This window comes from Macaca fascicularis, chromosome 2 (assembly GCF_037993035.2).
Source record: "Macaca fascicularis isolate 582-1 chromosome 2, T2T-MFA8v1.1".
In the NCBI taxonomy this organism is placed as follows: Eukaryota; Metazoa; Chordata; class Mammalia; order Primates; family Cercopithecidae; genus Macaca; species Macaca fascicularis.
The window spans coordinates 15,628,780-15,648,726 of record NC_088376.1 but is presented as its reverse complement, the minus strand read 5'-3'; the positions used below and the strand labels follow the sequence as shown (position 1 = coordinate 15,648,726).

Below are 19,947 nucleotides of genomic sequence, written 5' to 3'. Positions count from 1 at the left end.
GCCCACCTACTGTCGGGAGAGGCCAGGGCAGGCATTTCCCAGCAAGCCTGCCTGAAGTGGGTCTTGTCCTAGACTCTAGGACCTAGATCATGCAGGAAAAGTCCCCTGTTTGTGGGAGCTGGAAAAGAGTTGGCTTCATCAGCAAAGTGACCTACCAACAGGAAAGGTGGGGGTCTGGAGAAGCAGATTTAAAATGTTGAAAGCTGTGTTTCTTTAACAAATACCTATTAAGCACCTACCGCCTATGTGAGATACTGCTCTAGTCTGTGTAGGAAACCACAGAAGTGTGCTTCTGCTTTTAAGGAGCTTATGTTTTACACTGACCTTTGGCAGAGTCACATATGAAAATGGATATTGGGCTGGGCGCGGTGGCTCACGCCTATAATCCCAACACTTTGGGAGGCCAGGGCGGGCAGATCACAAAGTCAGGAGTTTGAGACCAGCCTGGCCAACATAGTGAAACCCTGTCTCTACTAAAAAATACAAAAAATTAGCTGGACGTGGTGGCGGGCGCCTGTAATCCCAGCTATTTGGGAAGCTGAGGCGGGAGAATAGTTTGAACCCAGGAGGCAGAGGTTGCAGTGAGCCAAGATTGCGCCACTACACTCCAGCCCAGGCAACAGAGCAAGACTCCGTCTCAAAAGAAAAAGAAAAAAAAAAGGATATTAAATTTTGTGACTGTCATTCACATGGGCCCTGAACTAATTTTTTTTTTTTTTTGCAACAGAGTTTCACTCTTGTTGCCCAGGCTGGAGTGCAATGGTGCGATCTCAACTCACCGCAACCTCCGCCTCCCAGGTTCAAGCGATTCTCCTGCCTCAGCCTCCCGGGTAGCTAGATTACAGGCATGTGCCACCACACCCGGCCAATTTTGTATTTTTAGTAGAGACGGGGTTTCTCCATGTTGGTCAGGCTGGTCTCGAACTCCCGACCTCAGGTGATCCGCCTGCCTCAGCCTCCCAAGTGCTGGGATTACAGGCGTGAGCCACCGTGCCCAGCCACTAATGGTCTTCTTGAGCCTCTGGAGACCAGACCTTTAATAGTCTGTAGTTTTGTTCGTAAGCAGTACATATCTGATATGTTGTAGTTACTCAGTATACTTCTTGAATGAATGTCACTGCCATTTTAAAATAAAAATACAAGTAAGCCAAAAGGAGAAATGAAGTCGCCAGTCTTGCCACACGGACTTAACTACTAACATGCTTCTGAAGATGGGAGATAACTAGCCTCCTGCCGCGGGTCCCTGAGTCTTCCTTCATGGAGAGGGTTCATTGTAGAGACTGGCCATGGGACAACCTTGGTGGTAAAGCCAGCTGTTGAAGAGCCAGAGATATTGATAGTAGGCTTGCCAGGAAAATTCCTTTGGAAGTGGCACTGCTTGCTTGCTCTCAAATTACTATCCTCTGTAACAAGGTTCAGATTGAAAATTATATACTCAGGGACAAAATATAAACTTGTGTTTGGATTAAACTTTTCTTCCTGTTTAAAAAGAGAAGTTAGAATACCTGTGTTGTGTATGCCTAGAACTTAGAAAAATTACAATGTACAAGAATCTTTTCTGCTGTGTTTTTTGTAAGTGGTCTTGTGAGTTAATAAAGAAGCAATGTGATTGGATGGGAAGAATAGCGGATTGGGAGTCTACAATGTCAAATGTTAGTCCTAACTAATCACACAGTAAATTAAAGACTATGTTTAATCACTTTGAGTCTCAGTTTCCACATCAGTTAAGGAACCACACTAGACAGTCAGTCTTTCAGCCCTCCCATGGTAGTATAAGGCATAAACCTCAATTTCCTTACGCTTCTCCAGGACCAGTCTACTTTTCTGTGTCGTTAAGAGTTGAGGGGCTGCCTTTCTAAGATTCTGGGAACCAAATTCTAGGGTAGTTTTCTAAGATTCTAGGAACCAAAAGTTAGCAAGTGAAGAGGAAACAGAATACTTTTGAATTTGCCCAGCTGTGCTTTTTATAGGAAGAGCCATTTCTAATCAGAGGATTTCAGAGCATTTTAAAACTCTGTGGTGATATGCTGGTTACATTCTTCCTTAGACTAAAATTACAACCTGAATGCACTTAATGATACATATGTGTATTGTAATTTGTAAACATAACTCAAAACCCTGTATCTGAGTCAGGTCTTTTGTGGTTCGCCATTCAGACTTCATTTCTATTTGACAAGCGTTTATTTTAAGATTGCTTTGCGGAGCAGTTGTTTAACATTCAAGTGATCTATTAGTGTTAAGTCTTTAACCAGACTTGTTTTAAATGAGCTGTCTGTTAAGTAGAAAACCAAATATTATAGAAACTTAGATTTCCAATCCAACTTTGCAAAAATCAATGTAACTTAAATGTTGTCTTCACATATGTTTGTTTAACCTGTTTTTTCCTTCAGTATTCATTTAGAAAAATAGTAACTGTGTGAATAAAATTTTTTAGTTACTCTTGATACTATTGTTTAGCAAGAACTGTAGACTTAATTGGTTGAGAAAAGAACATTTAGAGTAAATGAATGCTTTAGTAAGTTAATTATTTCTTAGCATATCACAAATACATGTAGAAAGAATAAGATCTGATTCTATAGCTTTATTCCTAGGTTATTAAAAGCAAACTTCTATGGAAGTAAGTTCTCATTAGGCTCTCTATATATATATGTATACACACACATACATACATACATGCATGCATACATACATACAGGCTATGTATTGTAATCCATTTGGTTATTTTGTTGGCGATGTGGGTCAATTGGATGAAAGCCGAAGATGACTTATGTAAATAGCCAAACTATGCTTCAGAATTGTCTTATACATCAATCTAATTCTTACCATTAGTACTGTGGCTTCCTCTCCTCTTTCCTGGTGTCCAGATTGTCACAGTTAAAGGGCATTTTTTTCCTATTTAGCAAATATAACCATTATCAATTTTTAAAATGAGATTTTCGGCCCCTTCCCTTTTGTGTTGTAGGTGCTCCATACTTGCTTGCAGTGCCTATGTGGCTCTGGCTTTGGGTGATAACCTTATGGCTTTGAATCATGCAGATAAACTTCTTCAGCAGCCCAAGCTGTCAGGATCTCTTAAGTAAGTGTGACTTGCCCTGTGTGTCCCTGGTTTCTTTTGTTTTGAGGTTTCTCCTTGGTTTGTGGTTTATGTTGCTTCTTTTTATTCTTCCAGTGGAATATATATTTGTAAGGAAAGCAGCTGTTTAAATGAACTTTTTTTAAGCCATGCCTCAGCAGTGAAAATGTTTTCACTTGTGCTGTACTGAGCATTAGGAGACAAAAACTTCGGACTCTAGTGTCCACTTCTAGGCTTCACTGCAGCACTTTAATTCCCCAAATAAGTCAAGTCCTCAGGGAGAAGACCTACAAAAAAGGAGTTTGGTCAATGTGGTAAATCTACTTTGAGGGACCAGGTACAGTGGCTTACGCCTGTAATCCCAGCACTTTGGGAGGCCAAGGCAGGCAAATCACAAGGTCAGGAGTTCAAGACCAGCCTGGCCAACATGGTGAAACCCGCCTCTACTAAAAATACAAAAAATTAGCTGGGCATAGTGGCAGGTGCCTGTGGTCCCAGCTACTCAGGAGGCTAAGGCAGGAGAATTGCTTGAACCCAGGAGGCAGAAATTGCAGTGAGCCAAGATCACACCACTGCACTCTAGCCTAGGCTACAAAGCATGATTCTGTCTCAAAAATAATATTAATAATAAAATAAATAGACAAGAATTTTAAAATATCTTTCCAAGCTACTGTATCATTCCAAAATGAGCTAGTTTTAGTGAGACTCCAAATACTTCTTCGTTAATATCATTGTCATTCTAAAATTTTCCAAAGCACGTTATCTTTTTCTTTTATCAAAATTGAGTAAAATACAGGCCAGATGTGGTGGCTCATGTCTGTAATCCCAGCACTTTGGGAGGCCGAGGTAGGCAGATCATTTGTGGTCCAGACCAGCCCAGCCAACATGGTAAAACCCCATCTCTACTAAAAATATTAAAATTAGCCAGGTGTGGTTGCAGGCGTCCATAATTCCAGCTACTCGGGAAGTTGAAACAGGAGAATCACTTCAGCCTGGGGGGCGGACGTTGCAGTGAGCCAAGGTTGCACCATTGTACTCCAGGCGGAGTGACACAGCAAGACTCCCTCTCAAAAAAATAAAAATAAACTGCATACAGCTTGAAATTTTTGTGTGGTGCTGATCCTGGAAATTTTATCAAAAGCCACGAGTATTCTGCATAACATTAGAACAGTTGTTCTTTCATTCATCGTATAGGTATATACTTATAAATGCCGAAATATAACTACTTACTCTTTTGCTTTTTAGTGATCCCCAGACATACCTAGTGCTTTTTTTTTTAAAAAAAAAAAAAAAAGGTAATTAAGGCCAGGCGCGGTGGCTCACACCTGTAATCCCAGCACTTTGGGAGGCCTACGCAGCAAATCATTTGAGGTCAGGAGTTGGAGACCAGCCTTGCCAATATGGTGAAACCCCATCTCTACTGAAAATACAAAAATTAGCCAGGCATGGGGGCGCACTCCTGTAATCCCAGTTACTCAGGAGGCTGAGGCACGAGAATTGCTTGAGCCTGGGAGGCAGAAGCTGCAGTGAGCCGAGACTGTACCACTGTACTCCAAACTGGGTGACAGAGTGAGACTCCATCTCAAAAAAAAAGTACTAAGAAATCATTCAACAATATAAGAGACTTTGTCACAATTCAAATATAAGGGAACTCCTGCTCTTCTGCAAGAAAATCTTGTCCAATATTCAGGCTTGGAGATGGGGAAGATCCTAATTTTCAGTTCAAGGCATTTGGGTTGCCTCTAAAGTACCTTCCATTCTTACCATTGCCCAACTCAAAATACCAATGTTGGGAATTGCAGCTCCTGCTGGTGTTCAGATTGTGGTGTATACGGCCATTATGAGAGAACTGGACTTTGTGTGTGTGTGTGACTGAGTCTCTCTCTGTGACCCACGCTAGAGTGCAGTGGCGCAATCTCAACTCACTGCAACCTCTGCTATCTGGGTTCAGGTGATTCTCCTGCCTCAGCCTCCCGAGTAGCTGGAACTACAGGAGCCCACCACCACATCCGGCTAATTTTTTTTTCTTTTTTCGAGACAGAGTTTCACTCTGTCACCTAGGCTAGAGTGCAGTGGCATGATCTCAGCTCACTGCAACCTCTGCCTCCCCGGTTCAAGCGATTCTCCTGCCTCAGCCTCCTGTGTAGCTGGGATTGCAGGCGCACGCCACTATGCCCTGCTAATTTTTTTTTTTTTTTTCTTTTTTTGAGATGGAGTTTCACAGGCATGAGCCACCGTGCCTGGCTAGTTTTTGTATTTGCTCTTATTGCCCAGGCTGAAGTGCAGTGGTGTGATCTTGGCTCATCACAACTTCCACCTCCTGGGTTCAAGCGATTCTCCTGCCTCATCCTCCCAAGTAGCTGGGATTACAGGCATGTACCACCACTCCCAGCTAATTTTGTATTTTTAGTAGAGACGGGGTTTCTCCATGTTGGTCAGGCTGGTCTCAAACTCCTGACCTCAGGTGATCTGCCCGTCTCGGCCTCCCAAAGTGCTGGAATTACAGGTGTGAGCCACCACGCCAAACCTGGAGAGCTTTAAAACTGTAAAAGTTTAGTTTGTGTTGTTCTTATGTAGAAAGTCATTAAGATTTTGAGCAGATCAGAAGGTCCCCAGTTAAAAAAAAAAAAAATCAGGCGTGGTGGCTCACGCCTGTAGTCCCAGCACTTTGGGAGGCCGTGGTGGATGGATCATGAGGTCAGGAGATTGATACCATCCTGGCCAACATGGTGAAACCCCGTCTCTACTAAAAATACAAAAAATTACCCGGGCATGGTGGCATGTGCCTGTTATCCCAGATACTCGGGAGGCTCAGATGGGAGAATCCCTTGAACCAGGGAGTCAGAGGTTGCAGTGAGCCAAGATCGTGCCATTGCACTCCAGCCTGGCAACACAGCAAGAGACTCCATCTCAAAAAGAAAAATAAAAAGAGAGAGAGAGAGACACATTTTTAGCAGGGATGAAGTATGTCTAAGGCTATTTTAATTTTGAAAAATTCCATCAGGTGATCATCAGGAAAATGGCTCAAAGTAAGAGACTGGAAGAAGTAGGCTGTTGTAAGCCAGGAGGGTGTGCGTCTGACCTGGCATTCATGGGGATAAAATAGATGATGCGAAAGCACGAAACCTTTCAAATAGAATCTGATCTGGCGCTCTGGTGCTTTTAGACTCTTCCAGCAGCGGAGACTGGAGGAATCTGATTCTCATGCTCTACACACGGGCATCTATTCTTGGATCTCTCTCTATAGAACAGCATAAATTTGCCAATTGCGAACTACTTTCTGAATTGATATGTATACTTTGTTCTACTTAGCTAATATGAAAATTGTTATAGTACTTATATATTTTTTTAGAGACAGGGTCTCATTCCATGGTCCAGGCTGGAGTGCAGTGGCACAATCATAGCTTACTGTAGCCTTGAACTCCTGGGCTCAAGTAGTCCTCACACTCTGCCTCCCAAGTGCTGGGATTACACACATGAGCCACCACACCCAGCCTTAAGATGTTTTTAAAGAGATAAAATTTAAGTAACTCTTTTTTTTTTTTTCTGATACAGAGTCTCGCTCTGTCGCCCAGGCTGGAGTACAGTGGCGTGACCTCGGCTCACTGCAAGCTCCGCCTCCTGAGTTCACGCCATTCTCCTGCCTCAGCCTCCCTAGTAGCTAGGACTACAGGCACCCGCCACCACGCCCAGCTAATTTTTTGTATTTTTAGTAGAGACGGGGTGTCACCATATTAACCAGGGTGGTCTCAATCTCCTGATCTCGTGATCCGCCCGTCTTGGCCTCCCAAAGTGCTGGGATTACTGGCATGAGCCACCACACCCGTCAAGTAACTCTTTATTTTTATTTATTTATTTATTTATTTTTGAGACGGCGTCTCACTGTGTCATTCAGGCTGAGGTACAGCATGATCACCGCTCACTGCAGCCTCAGTCTCCCAGGCTTAAGTGATTCTCCCATTTCAGCCTCCTGAGTAGCTGAGACTACAGGCATATAGCACCACGCCCAGCTAGTTTTTGTATTTTTTTTGTAGAGACAGGGTTTTGCCATGTTGCCCACTGGGCTCAAGCAGTCCACCCACCTAGGCCTCTTGAAGTGTTGAGATTAAAGGCATGAGCCACTATACCCAGCCAGTTGATTCGTTTTACCTAAATAAATTTAGATTTCAATTTAAGGACATGAAATATGAGACATATATCCAGTGTATAATAACATAATATACCCAGCATTATTTTACATTGGGTATTTTTGTAGTGTTGTACTTTTCAGTTTGGAATCTGTTTTTTCATTTTAGGTTTTTGGGACATTTATATGCTGCAGAAGCCCTCATCTCTCTCGACAGGATATCTGATGCCATTACTCACTTGAACCCGGAGAACGTCACTGATGTCTCCTTAGGGATCTCTTCAAATGAGCAGGACCAAGGTTAATGAGGACACCTTTGATCCGAACTGGTCACTGTTTCCATTTCCTTCCTGTCATAATTCAGGATGTGTGGAAATTTCAGGGCATGGTGGTAATGAGGAGAAAAGTTTTAGGTCGGCTTTCCACATTTTTGTTTGTATTTACTTTGTAGCAGTTGTTTGCTAAGTAGACCTGAGAGTTAATGGTCACATTGTCTAAATTTTCACTTTTGAAAGGCTGGTACTGTTAGAATGGTTAATGTGGTTCTGATACTGTTTATTTGTTTTCCTTTGGAGTGATTCTAAAATCCACAGGGGCGTAAAAATACTGCATTCAAGAGTCAGTTTCAGGCCGGGCGCAGTGGCTCACACCTGTAATCCCAGCACTTCGGGAGGCAGTAGCAGGAGGATCACTTGAGCCCAGGAGTTCGAGACCAGCCTGGGCAACCTAGTGAGACCCTGTCTCTATTTTAAAAATAAGGAGAGAAAAGTTTGTTTTAAATCATTGCTAAATTTTTAAATAATTGCCAGGCGTGGTGGCTCATGCCTCTAATCCCAACACTTTGGGAGGCCGAGGTGAGCAGATCACCTGAGGTCAGGAGTTCAGGACCAGCCTGGCCAACATAGTGAAACCCCGTCTTTACCAAAAATACAAAATTACTGGGACATGGTGGCACGTGTGTGTAATCCCAGCTACTCAGGAGGCTGAGACAGGAGAATCGCTTGAACTCAGGAGGTGGAGGTTGCAGTGAGCCAAGATCACGCCACTGCACTCCAGCCTGGGTGACAGAGTGACAGTCTGTCTGGGAAAAAAAAAAAAAAATTAAATAATTTAAGCTGTATGACATTCACTTTACTCAAGATTAGTGCTCAGGTTTGAGATGGTAGTGGGGTGGTAGCATTCTGACATCTTTTAATGGAATCTCCACTACGTGAAAAGTAAATAAATTGCTTTATATTAAATTTCCATTTCATAAAGAAAGTTAGGTTTTTAGAAAATATGCTCTCGGCTGGGCACAGTGGCTCACGCCTGTAACCCCAGCACTTTTGGAGTCCGTGGTGGGTGGATCACCTGAGGTCAGGAGTTTAAGACCAGCCTGACCAACATGGTGAAACCCTGTCTCTATTAAAAATACAAAATTAGCCAGGCATGGTGGTATGCCCCTGTAATCCCAGCTACTCAGGAGGCTGAGGCCAGAGAATCACTTGAACTCAAGAGGCGGAGGTTGCAGTGAGTCGCACCATTGCACTCCGGCCTGGGGCGGCAACAACAGCAAAACTCCATCTCCAAAAAAAAAACAAACAAACCAGCCTGACAAACATGGTGAAACCCCGTCTCCACTAAAAATACAAAAATTAGCCAGGCGTGGTGGCGCATGCCTGTAATCCTAGCTATTCAGGAGGCTGAGGCAGGAGAATCGCTTGAACCCAGGAGGTGGAGGTTGCAGTGAGCCGATATCGTGCCACCGCACTCCAGCCAGGGCAACAGAGCGAGGCTGCGTCTCAAAAAAAAAAAAAAAAAAAGAAAAGGAAAGAAAATATGCCCTTTGCCTTCTGAGCCTGAGGAAAAAAAAAAGAAAATATGCTCTGTTGTTCTGCCCCTCAGATTTATTTTCATGTTTTTGTAGGATCAGACAAAGGTGAAAATGAAGCAATGGAATCCTGTAAGTAAGAAGTTTTGTGATACTTAAGTAGCCTGGCCTGCATTCCAAAAATTAGACTCTAAATCTTCTATGTTCGTTTTTCTGCCTGAGGAATACTGCTGTGCTGAGTGGCTCCTCAAGGCAATAGGTGGGGTTGCTCCTTTGTTGTTTGCACAGCCTCTTCACCAGTGTCTACACTCTTTTTCCTCAGCTGGGAAGCGGGCCCCTCAGTGCTACCCCAGTTCCGTCAACTCTGCCAGGACTGTGATGCTGTTCAACCTTGGCAGTGCTTACTGCCTGAGGAGCGAATATGACAAAGCCCGAAAGTGTCTCCACCAGGTGAGTCCAGACTGGGAGGAACTGAACCTTGTAAAGCAGCCAACACAAGTTTGAGGTTTATATATTTTTTTTGTTATTTTGTTTGAGGCATCTGGTCAGTTTGTTAAACATTGGAATATCACTTTCCCAGATTTAAAAATATTCTTGCAACATAAACAACTGATCAGCATTGTAAATTAACCTAGACACTTAATGAAGAGTTTTTCTTGATGATTTTACTTAATTTTTTTTTTTTTTTTTTTTTTTTTTTTTTTTTTTTTGCCGGGCACGGTGGCTCATGCCTCCCAGCATTTTGGGAGGCTGAGGTGGGCAAATCATGAGGTCAGAAGTTTGAGACCAGCCTGGCCAATATGGTGAAACCCCATCTCTACTAAAAAATACAAAAATTAGCCAGGTTGGTGACACGTGCCTGTAGTCCCAATTACTAAGGAAGCTGAGGCAGGAGAATCATTTGAATCCGGGAGGCGGAGGTTGCAGTGAGCCAAGATCGCGCCACTGCACTCCAACCTGGGCAACAGAGCGAGACTCTGTCTCAAAAAAAAAAAGAATGTTTAAATTTCAAATCAACAGAATAAAAAGTAACTTGGGGCCAGGCACAGTGGCTCACCCACACTCTGGGAGGCTGAGACAGGCAGATCACTTGAGTCCAGCAGTTTGAGACCAGCCTGGGCAACATAATGAGACCATAGCTCTACTAAAAATACCAAAAATTAGCCAGGCATGGTAGTGCATTCCTGTAGTCCCAGATACTTAGGAGACAGAGGTAGGAGGATCACCTGTGCCTGGGAGGTCAAGGCTGCAGTGAGCAAAGATCATGCCACTGCATTCCAGCCGGGGCAACTGGAGCAAGACCCTGTCCCAAAAAAAAAAAAAAAAAAAAAAAAAAACGAAGGAGTAACTTGACAGTTTTAATTATTAAAATTCCAAAAGATGGAAAACTGTCTAACAGATCACTTATATAAATAATAGTGCATCTGTACAGTTGAAGACAATGCAGCTATAAACTCTGGGTACTAAATTGAAAGATGTCCAAGACATACTAAATGAAAACAGCAAGGTGTGAAACAGTTTCTGTACAACCCTGTATACATGCATAAAAGATCTCTGAAAGGACACACCAAGAAACTGTGAATATTAGTTGTAGGGGTGGCAGGATGAATACTACATGGCTGGAGCAGTAGAACGGGAGACTTTTCAGTGTATACTCTTATGCTTTTAAATTTTAAGTTGTGTAAATCTTTTTTTCAAAAAGTGAATTATAGACTGGGCGCAGTGGCTCACACCTGTAATCCCAACACTTCGGGAGGCCAAGGCGGGCAGATCCTGAGGTCAGGAGATCAAGACCATCCTGGCTAATACGGTGAAACCCCATCTCTACTAACAATACAAAAAAATTAGCCAGGCGTGGTGGCATGTACCTGTAGTCCCAGCTACTCGGGAGGCTGAGGCAGAAGAATGGCGTGAACCCAGGAGGCGGAGCTTGCAGTGAGCCAAGATCGTGCCACTGCACTCCAGCCTGGGCAACAGAGTGTGACTCTGTCTCAAAAAAAAAAAAAAAAAAGTGAATTATAAATCCACCTTTCAGAAAGCCAATACTAGAGAAACTCCATACATACTAAAGAAAGCTGCTGGCAAGGCCGGGCGCGGTGGCTCACGCCTGTAATCCCAGCACTTTGGGAGGCCAGCGCAGGCAGATCCTGAAGTCAGGAGATCGAGACCATCCTGGTTAACATGGTGAAACCCCGTCTCTACTAAAAATACAAAAAATTAGCTGGGCGTGGTGGCAGACACCTGTAGTCCCAGCAACCTGGGAGACTGAGGCAGGAGAATGGCGTGAACCCGGGAGGCAGAGCTTGCAGTGAGCCAAGATTGTGCCACTGCACTCCAGCCTGGGCGACAGAGCGAGACTCCATCTCAAAAAAAAAAGAAAGAAAAAAAAGAAAGCTGCCAGCAATACATAACTAAAATAAACCTCTGAATTCTACCGCTGAAATGGTGCATCATGAAGCTTCAAGGAAGATTTTGATTGGATCTCTTTAGGTCACCTGCCAATCCCTGGACCAGTCATGGGCATGGAGCCATACCTGTCGTAGGGGACTAGGTATCACCATTGGCAGCCCCAGAGGAATCTCACAAAATTAGAAATAATTCCTCAAAAGGACATTCATCCAGCAAATATCTGTTGAGTACTTACTTCTGAGCTAATCCATGGGAATAAGACTGCAAATAAGCAGACATGCTACAACCTTGCCCTTGTTTGTAGACCTTTGCAGTTAGGAGACACCTTCCTAAAAAGGGAATTGCCACGCAATTCAGAGGGTATGCAGGATTTTAAGACTTCTGATCTAGAAAGTTTGTATCAAATGGTCCATTCTCCAGCAGCACTTGAGAAGGCCCACATCCCCACATGCTTGCCACAGCAACTCAAGTTGAAATTAAACCTCTTCTCAGGAGATAGGGTGGCTTTCAGCCAGACGCGGTGACTCACGCCTGGAATCCCAGCACTTTAGGAGGCTGAGGCGGGCAGATCACCTGAGGTCGGGAGTTTGAGACCAGCCTGACCAACATGGAGAAACCCTGTCTCTACTAAAAATGCAAAAATTAGCTGGGCGTGGTGGCTCATGCTTGTAAGCTCAGCTACTCGGGAGGCTGAGGCAGGGGAATTGCTTGAACCCAGGAGGCGGAGGTTGCAGTGAGCCGAGATCGTGCCGTTGCACTCCATCCTGGGCAACAAGAGCGTAACTCCGTCTCAAAAAAAAAAAAAAAAAAAAAAAAAGCCTATGTGACTTTCACATAGGTTCCTGCTTATGTAAGCAACCTTGTTGTGCCTAGAAGTGATGATGCTTTACCATGTGGAAAATAACTACAAATTCTATTTAGTCAACTTAATGGCATCTGGTCAGCATGTCTGATCCCAAATCAGACAAGTTAAGTCACAGACTGTCCAGGGTAACATGTTTGATACTATCTAGGCATTGAGTGTATGAGTTAAACCAGTAAGAGTTACAATGTTTCAGTCTTCCCAGTAGCAAGGCTAGGGTGTTTAACAGCCCCTCTCAAAGTGCCCCCAGACCCCAATCACTGCAGCAAACAGAGCTTTTGATCTAAAGTTACAGTGTGTACAGTCCAGCTCAGGTTCTCATACAGCAGGTGGCCATGGCTGCTGCCACGCTGGGAGAGACAGATGGGGTCAGGCCTGGTTCGGGGTCTGAAGGGGGTCTTGTTTTGGTCCCTTGGTTTTTAGGTTAATCCAATGGCTGGAACTTTGTTAATTGGGAGGCCCACCCTGCCTGGGAGGGAAGAACAGTAATGTGAAGAGTTGGAAAGGGCTCCGAGTAGATGTTTCCAAGGTTGCCTGCCCACTGCTAACCATTCTGAACAGCCAGTAAGCAAAATGCCATTAAGTATCATAAAGATGTTGTCTTGAATTCTTGTATTTTAAAAAAAGCTTCAGACTAGTCATTGCAAAAAATAGTAAATAAAATGTGTTACTAGCCACTTGGATGGAAAATAGAGATTTTAGTATCCACAAAATGGGCCTGGCACAGTGGCTCATGTCTGTAATCCCAGCACTTTGGGAGGCCAAGGCGGGTGGATCATCTGAGGTGAGGAGTTCAAGACCAGCCTGGACAACATGGTGAAACCCCATCTCTACTAAAAATACAAAAAATTAGCCGGGCATGGTGGCAGGAGCCTGTAATCCCAGCTACTTAGGAGACTGAGGCAGGAGAATAGCTTGAACCCAGGAGGCAGAGGTTGCAATGAGCCGAGACCGTGCAGTTGCAGTCCAGCCTGGGCAACAAGAGCAAAACTCCGTCTCAAAAAAAAATCCACAAAATGGTGTAAAGACAATCTTGCCTATACAGCTTACCTAGAAAGCTAGGCTTAGATGTATAAAATTTCATTTTCTGAAAAGAGTTGTTATACCTCAGTGATGTGGCGAGAGGAATAAAAGCTCCCCCACCTCATTCATGAGGAACTTCTTAGAAGCACGTGCTCTGGGCAAGATGCCCCACTAGTCTGGGATTTCTCCTGATGCTGCCAGAAACCAACCTAGTACACGTTTCTGGTTCTCCCCAACATCTCCCACATTCAAGCTTCTACTTAGACCTTCAGTACCATTTCTCCCCATTTTCTGCCTATGAGATATCTACCCTGCAAGGACTAAAGCAGGCCTCCATTACCCCAAAGCTCTATTTGAAAGAAACTTCTTTTCTTTCCATATTCACAGCACATTCACTGCCTTTCTCCCTGGTATTTATGTAACTTTGTTTGGATTACTGTTAGTTATTTGCATGGTTGTTTATTATCAGGGGAAGTCCCTGACTTATCTCCATACCCACCTCTGGTCAGTAAGTATTTGTAGAAGTCCATTATCTGATTAGATTAAGAGAAGAGGCAGAGCTGTCTGGAAGCAATGAGCAACTAAAACTAGATGGGGAAATACAAGTTGATAATAAGGTGAGGAATATTTTGGCTATAACCCAAAGAGGCCCAGACTGAAGAAATAAACCTGTAATTTCAGCACTTTTGTCCAGAGCAGTTCAGGCTTCTTTTCTCAGGACTGGATCAGAGAGAAACTGCTGGCCGATGCTGCGGCTCTTTCTCAGATCTAAGGGCAGCATGGTGCCTAAACTAGTAAATTATTTTATTGGACTAAATTGTACTGTGTTTCAGTCCTTAAGAATGGGGACACTGCCGGGCGCGGTGGCTCAAGCCTGTAATCCCAGCACTTTGGGAGGCCGAGACGGGCGGATCACGAGGTCAGGAGATCGAGACCATCCTGGCTAACACGGTGAAACCCCGTCTCTACTAAAAATACAAAAAACTAGCCGGGCGAGGTGGCGGGCGCCTGTAGTCCCAGCTACTCGGGAGGCTGAGGCAGGAGAATGGCGTAAACCCGGGAGGCGGAGCTTGCAGTGAGCTGAGATCCGGCCACTGCACTCCAGCCCGGGCTACAGAGCAAGACTCCGTCTCAAAAAAAAAAAAAAAAAAAAAAAAAAAAAAAAGAATGGGGACACCAAACATGCTATGTGGTACATTTTTTCTGTATTACTATTTACGTTTGAATTGTTATTCCTGACATTGACAACTTACAGTTTATAATACTGAGGTGTTACTTAGGAAAACAAATGGGCCTGCAGATTTTTATGTAAATGCAACTGTGTGTGTCTGTTGTGAAAGCCACCAGCAGACTTGCATGGTTGATTGTAGTATCAGGGTATCCAGTCACACATCTCAAAACCCAGAGTATTACATGTCTAGCTTAATTGGTAGGTTTTAAGACAAAAGGAGCTGAGGCTCATCACAGCAAAACAACAGGTAGTCTCTAGGAAGTCACGAGGGAATGAGCTTGAATAAATTTGTTACCTTGTTGGTTGGCAGATGTACTTGGAGTGTGTATCTTAAGCTGTTGGTTTTTCATGGGCATCTTTCTGTTTTGAGCAAAGGCGGCTTCAATGATCCATCCTAAAGAGGTGCCCCCTGAGGCCATCTTGCTGGCAGTCTACCTTGAGCTGCAGAATGGTGAGTAATTCTCTCTGTTTAGGACTGTATCCCTTCAACGAGCCCGACATTTTTTGGTTGGGGGACAGGGTCTCACTGTGTTGCCCAGGCTGGAGTGCAGTGGTACCATCAGAGCTTACTGCAGCCTCCAAACTCCTGGGCTCAAGCAGCCTTCCCACCTCAGCCTCCCAGGTAACTGGGACTACAGGTGCACACCACAGAGCCCAACTAATTTTTTTAAATTTTTTGTAGAGATGTGGTCTCGCTTTGTTGCCCAGGCTGCTCTCAAACTCATGGGCTCAAGCAATCCTCCCATCTTACCCTCCCTAGTAGCTGGGATGACAAGCATAAGCCACCATGCCCAGCCAAGGCTGGGATTTTTAATGTCTGTTTTTTCTCTTCAGATTCAAAACTGCCTTCCTTGAAGATATGACCCATCAAATTCTGTTTTTGTTTTTGTTTTTTTTTTTTTTTTGAGATTGAGTCATGCTGTGTCACCCAGGCTAGAGTGCAGTGGCACTATCTCAGCTCACTGCAACCTCCGCCTCCCGGGTTCAAGGTTCAAGAGATTCTCCTGACTCAGCCTCTCAAGTAGCTGGGATTACAGGTGCCCGCCACCATGCCTGGTTAATTTTTGTATTTTTAGTAAATTAATCCTGGGATTACAGGAGTGAGCCAGAGCGGATGACCCATCAAATTCTTCTACATAAAAATATAGTTAGGAGCTGGGCGCAGTGGTGCATGCCTATAATACCAGCACTTTGGGAGGCTGAGGTGGGCTGATCACCAGAGTCCAGGAGTTTAAGACCAACTTGGGCAACATGGCAAAACCCCATCTCTACAAAAAATACAAAAATTAGCTGGGTGTGGTGATGTGCACCTGTAGTTCCAGCTACTCGGAAGGCTGAGATAGGAGGATCACTTGAGCCCTGGAGGTTGAGGCTGCAGTGAGCTGAGATCATGCCAAAATGAGACCTTGTCTAAACAAATAATAATGGGCCGGGCGCAGTGGTTCACACCTGTAATCCCAGCATTGGGAGGCCGACGCAGGTGGATCATTTGAGGTCAGGAGTTTGAAACTGGCCTAGCCAACATGGTGAAACCCCATCTCTACTAAAAATACAAAAATTAGCCAGGCGTGCTAGTGCGCGCCTGTAATCCCAGGTATTCAGGAGGCTAAAGCAAAAGAATCGCTTGAGCCTGGGAGGTGGGAGGTTGCGGTGAACCGAGACACGCCACTGCACTCCAGTCTGGGCAACAGAGTGAGACCCTGTCTCAAATAGTAATAATAAAAAATATCTATATCTAGATAGATAGATTGACTGATAGATATAGTTGGGGAGTTTTTGGTATCCTACAAATACTCCTTACAAGTTAAGCTTATCTCCTTTTATCTGAGAAAATACAGAATCATAACTTCTGACACTTAATTATAATTAATCCCTATTAACCTTTCTCATAGGCAGCTAAATGACTAATTGAGAACATGAGTTAGACTGTAGTTGCTTTGAGTTGTACACCATAGTATTTTGAACACATATATTAACAAGTTTTACAGTAAGCCAGTTCTTGCTGAGAATTATTTATTCAAACATAAATTCAGGTCATGCCTCTAGGGCATATACGATCTGCAAGATGTATCTCACTAGAAGAAAGGCTGTCGGCTCTAGATATGAGATAGCATGAAGTAGAAAAGAGACATGAATGAGAGAGATTAGAAGGGACAGAACTAGGCCGGGTGCAGTGGCTCACTCACGCCTGTAATCCCAACACTTGGGAGGCCGAGGCGGGCGGATCACGAGGTCAGGAGATCGAGACCATCCTGGCTAACATGGTGAAAATAAATGTTATTTTCTCTGTCTCTACTAAAAATACACAAAATTAGCTGGGCGTGTTGGCACGCAGTTGTAGTTCCAGCTACTCAGGAGGCTAAGGCAGGAGAATTGCTTGAATCCTGGAGGCGGAGGGAGATCGTGCCACCACACTCCAGCCTGGACGACAGAGCGAGACTCTGTCTCAAAAAACAAAAAAGGGACAGAAATGAAGTCACAGCCAGGCGTGGAGTCCTAGCTACTCTGGAGGCTGAGGCAGGAGGATTGCTTAAGGCCAAGAGTTCAAGGCTATAGTGTGCAGTATTGCTCCTGTGAACAGTCACTGCACTCCAGCCTGGGCAACATAGTGAGACCCTGTCTCTTTTTTAAAAAATAAAAAATAAAAAAAGGCTGGGCACAGTAGCTCATGCCTGTAATCCCAGCTACTCTGGAAGCTGAGGCAGGAGAATCGCTTGAACCTCGGAGATGGAGGTTGCAGTGAGCCATAATCACCCCACTGCACTCCAGCCTGGGCCGCAGAACAAGACTCTGTCTCAAAGAAAACCCAGTGTTCAAAGGCATAACTCCTTGTTGACCATGGGAACTCTTACAAGGCTCCCCTTTTTTTTTAATAGCTGAAGAAGGGGTCTTAAGTGCCTGGCACCCAGCCAGACTTAGCCTCCTTAAAGATGTGATTAGGGTTAGTGCATTGCCCTAGACTGTTTCATTGTTTTTTGTTTTGAGATAGGGTCTCAGTTTGTCACCCAGGCTGGAATGTAGTGGCGTGATCTCAGCTCACTGCAGCCTTGACCTCCCAGGTTCAAGCAGCCCTCCTGCCTCAGCCCCCCACATAGCTGGGACTACAGACATACACCACCACGCCCAGCTAATTTTTGTATTTTTTCTAGAGACAGGGTTTCACCATGTTACCCAACCTGGTCTCAAACTCCTGAGCCCAGACGATCTGCCCACCTCGGCCTCCCAAAGTGCTAGGGTTACAGACGTGAACCAACCCTCCGAGCTGATTGTTTCTTTTATACAGCCCACCTATAACAAGTTCTCTATCTGGGCTGTACCTTAGAATCACTGGGAAACTTTTAAAAATTCCATTGCCTGGCCGGGCGCGGTGGCTCACGCCTGTAATCCCAGCACTTTGGGAGTTCAAGGCGGGCAGATCACGAGATCAGGAGATCGAGACCATCCTGGCTAACATGGTGAAACCCCGTTTCTACTAAAAATACAAAAAATTAGCTGGGCGTGGTGGCGGGCGCCTGTAGTCCCAGCTACTCGGGAGGCTGAGGCAGGAGAATGGCGTGAACCCGGGAGGCGGAGGCTGCAGTGAACCTAGATGGTGCCCCTACACTCCAGCCTGGGGACAGAGGGAGACTCCGTCTCAAAAAAAAAAAAAAAAAAAAAAGTTCCATTGCCCGGGCCATGCCCTACATCACTTAAATTGGAATTTCTGGGGATAGGATGGAGGCTTTATGGGATTCCAGTGTACAGCCAAGGCTGCAGATGACGGCTCTTCTAGATCATCTTTTACCTCCCTAGCAGGATTCTCATGGCTTGCTTTGTGTGTGGTAGTATTGTTGCTTGCTTTTTTAACGGGAAGTGTTTTTATAGGTAATACTCAGCTGGCCTTACAGATCATCAAAAGGAATCAGCTGCTCCCTGCAGTGAAAACACACTCTGAAGTGAGAAAGAAGCCAGTGTTTCAGCCTGTCCACCCGATCCAGCCCATCCAAATGCCGGCTTTCACCACTGTGCAGAGAAAGTGATACTTCGCTTTTGGAAAACTGTTACCTGAGACCCAGGGGAGTATTTACTGGCCATTTTACTTGTATCACAGCAGAATGAATAAAAGATGGTGAAGGCTGTTAATTTTGAGACGGTTCTACCCCTGACTTTTTGCCAAAAGCTTACTTAAAATTAAGGATTTACTAGGTCTCATCAGCTGGTTTTCTTTTGTTTTTTTTTTGTTTTGTTTTGAGACGGAGTCTCACTCTGTTGCCCAGGCTGGTGTGCAGTGGCTGGATCTCAGCTCACTGCAAGCTCCGCCTCCCGGGTTTACGCCATTCTCCTGCCTCAGCCTCCCGCGTAGCTGGGACTACAGGCGCCCGCCACCTCGCCCAGCTAGTTTTTTTGTACTTTTTAGTAGAGACGGGGTTTCACCGTGTTCGCCAGGATGGTCTCGATCTCCTGACCTTGTGATCCGCCCGTCTCGGCCTCCCAAAGTGCTGGGATTACAGGCTTGAGCCACCGCGCCCGGCCTGCTGTTTTTCTTAATTTCAGCCAGACTATTAATTTTGAGACATTATGTAATGTATGCCATAGGCAATTAAAACATAATTTTATCAGAAGTCTTTTCTTGACTCTTAGATTATTTTAGCATCTGAGGTTTTGTGTTAATGTTTAAAAATTGACAAAGAAGAATATCAACAGTAGATAGCCAATTCAGAAGCTGACCTGGGAGTAAAGGGGAGGGAAAGAGAGTTGATGTGTTTTATGTCTAGTGTGATGACTGAAAAGACGAGAAAATGTGTTGAGAAATTTGGTTAAGAAGACACAACTGGGCCAGGCACAGTGGCTCATCCCTATAATCCCAGCACTTTGGGAGGCTGAGGCAAGCAGATTCCTTGAGCTCAGGAGTTCGAGACCAGCCTGGCCAACATGGTGAAACCCCATCTCTACTAAAAATACAAAAATTAGCCAGGTGTGGTGGCACATGCCTGTAGTCCCAGCTACTCAGGAGGCTGAGGCAGGAAAATCACTTGAACCTGGGAGGTGGAGGTTGCAGTGAGCTGAGATTACACCATTGCACTCCAGCCTGGGCAACAGAACAAGACAGTGTCAAAAAAAGACACAACTGATCTGTTAGGAATCATTTGCTTAAAAAGTGCAAATACAACAGGGTTCAGTGTACTGGCCTTGTTCACTCTCCTAGGTTCTGGAGTCTGTTAGCAGGCAGTTCAAGGTTCATTACTAACCCTTTTGCAAATGCAAACAAGAATTTAATAGCTTTTTCCCAATAGACAGTTGTGTGTTATGGGATTGACAGTGAAAAACTTGTCAATAGGATGGATATATACTAACATTGAGTAGGGAGAAAAGAACAGTACAAGTGGGTACAGGGGCTCACATCTATAATCCCAGTGTTTTGGGAGACCAAGGC

At 44.6% G+C, this 19,947-nt stretch overlaps 1 protein-coding gene across 16 annotated transcripts in view; it reads left to right on the top strand.

Annotated features, from left to right (window-relative positions):
- Window positions 1-18,662, top strand: part of CNOT10 (CCR4-NOT transcription complex subunit 10) — a 99,921-nt gene extending 81,259 nt beyond the window's left edge. For 14 of the 16 annotated variants that reach the window (XM_074030840.1, XM_015445000.2, XM_045387087.1 and 11 more), the window contains 6 exons: window positions 2,963-3,076; window positions 7,369-7,499; window positions 9,106-9,141; window positions 9,332-9,459; window positions 14,910-14,985; window positions 18,399-18,662. In XM_074030840.1, coding sequence (XP_073886941.1) covers window positions 2,963-3,076; window positions 7,369-7,499; window positions 9,106-9,141; window positions 9,332-9,459; window positions 14,910-14,985; window positions 18,399-18,553 — 640 coding nt within the window. In that variant the 3' untranslated portion in view covers window positions 18,554-18,662. The remainder of the gene's footprint in view (window positions 1-2,962; window positions 3,077-7,368; window positions 7,500-9,105; window positions 9,142-9,331; window positions 9,460-14,909; window positions 14,986-18,398) is intronic. The other 2 variants (XM_074030839.1, XM_074030836.1) reach the window with 1 other exon arrangement.
- Window positions 18,663-19,947: the final 1,285 nt, after the last annotated feature.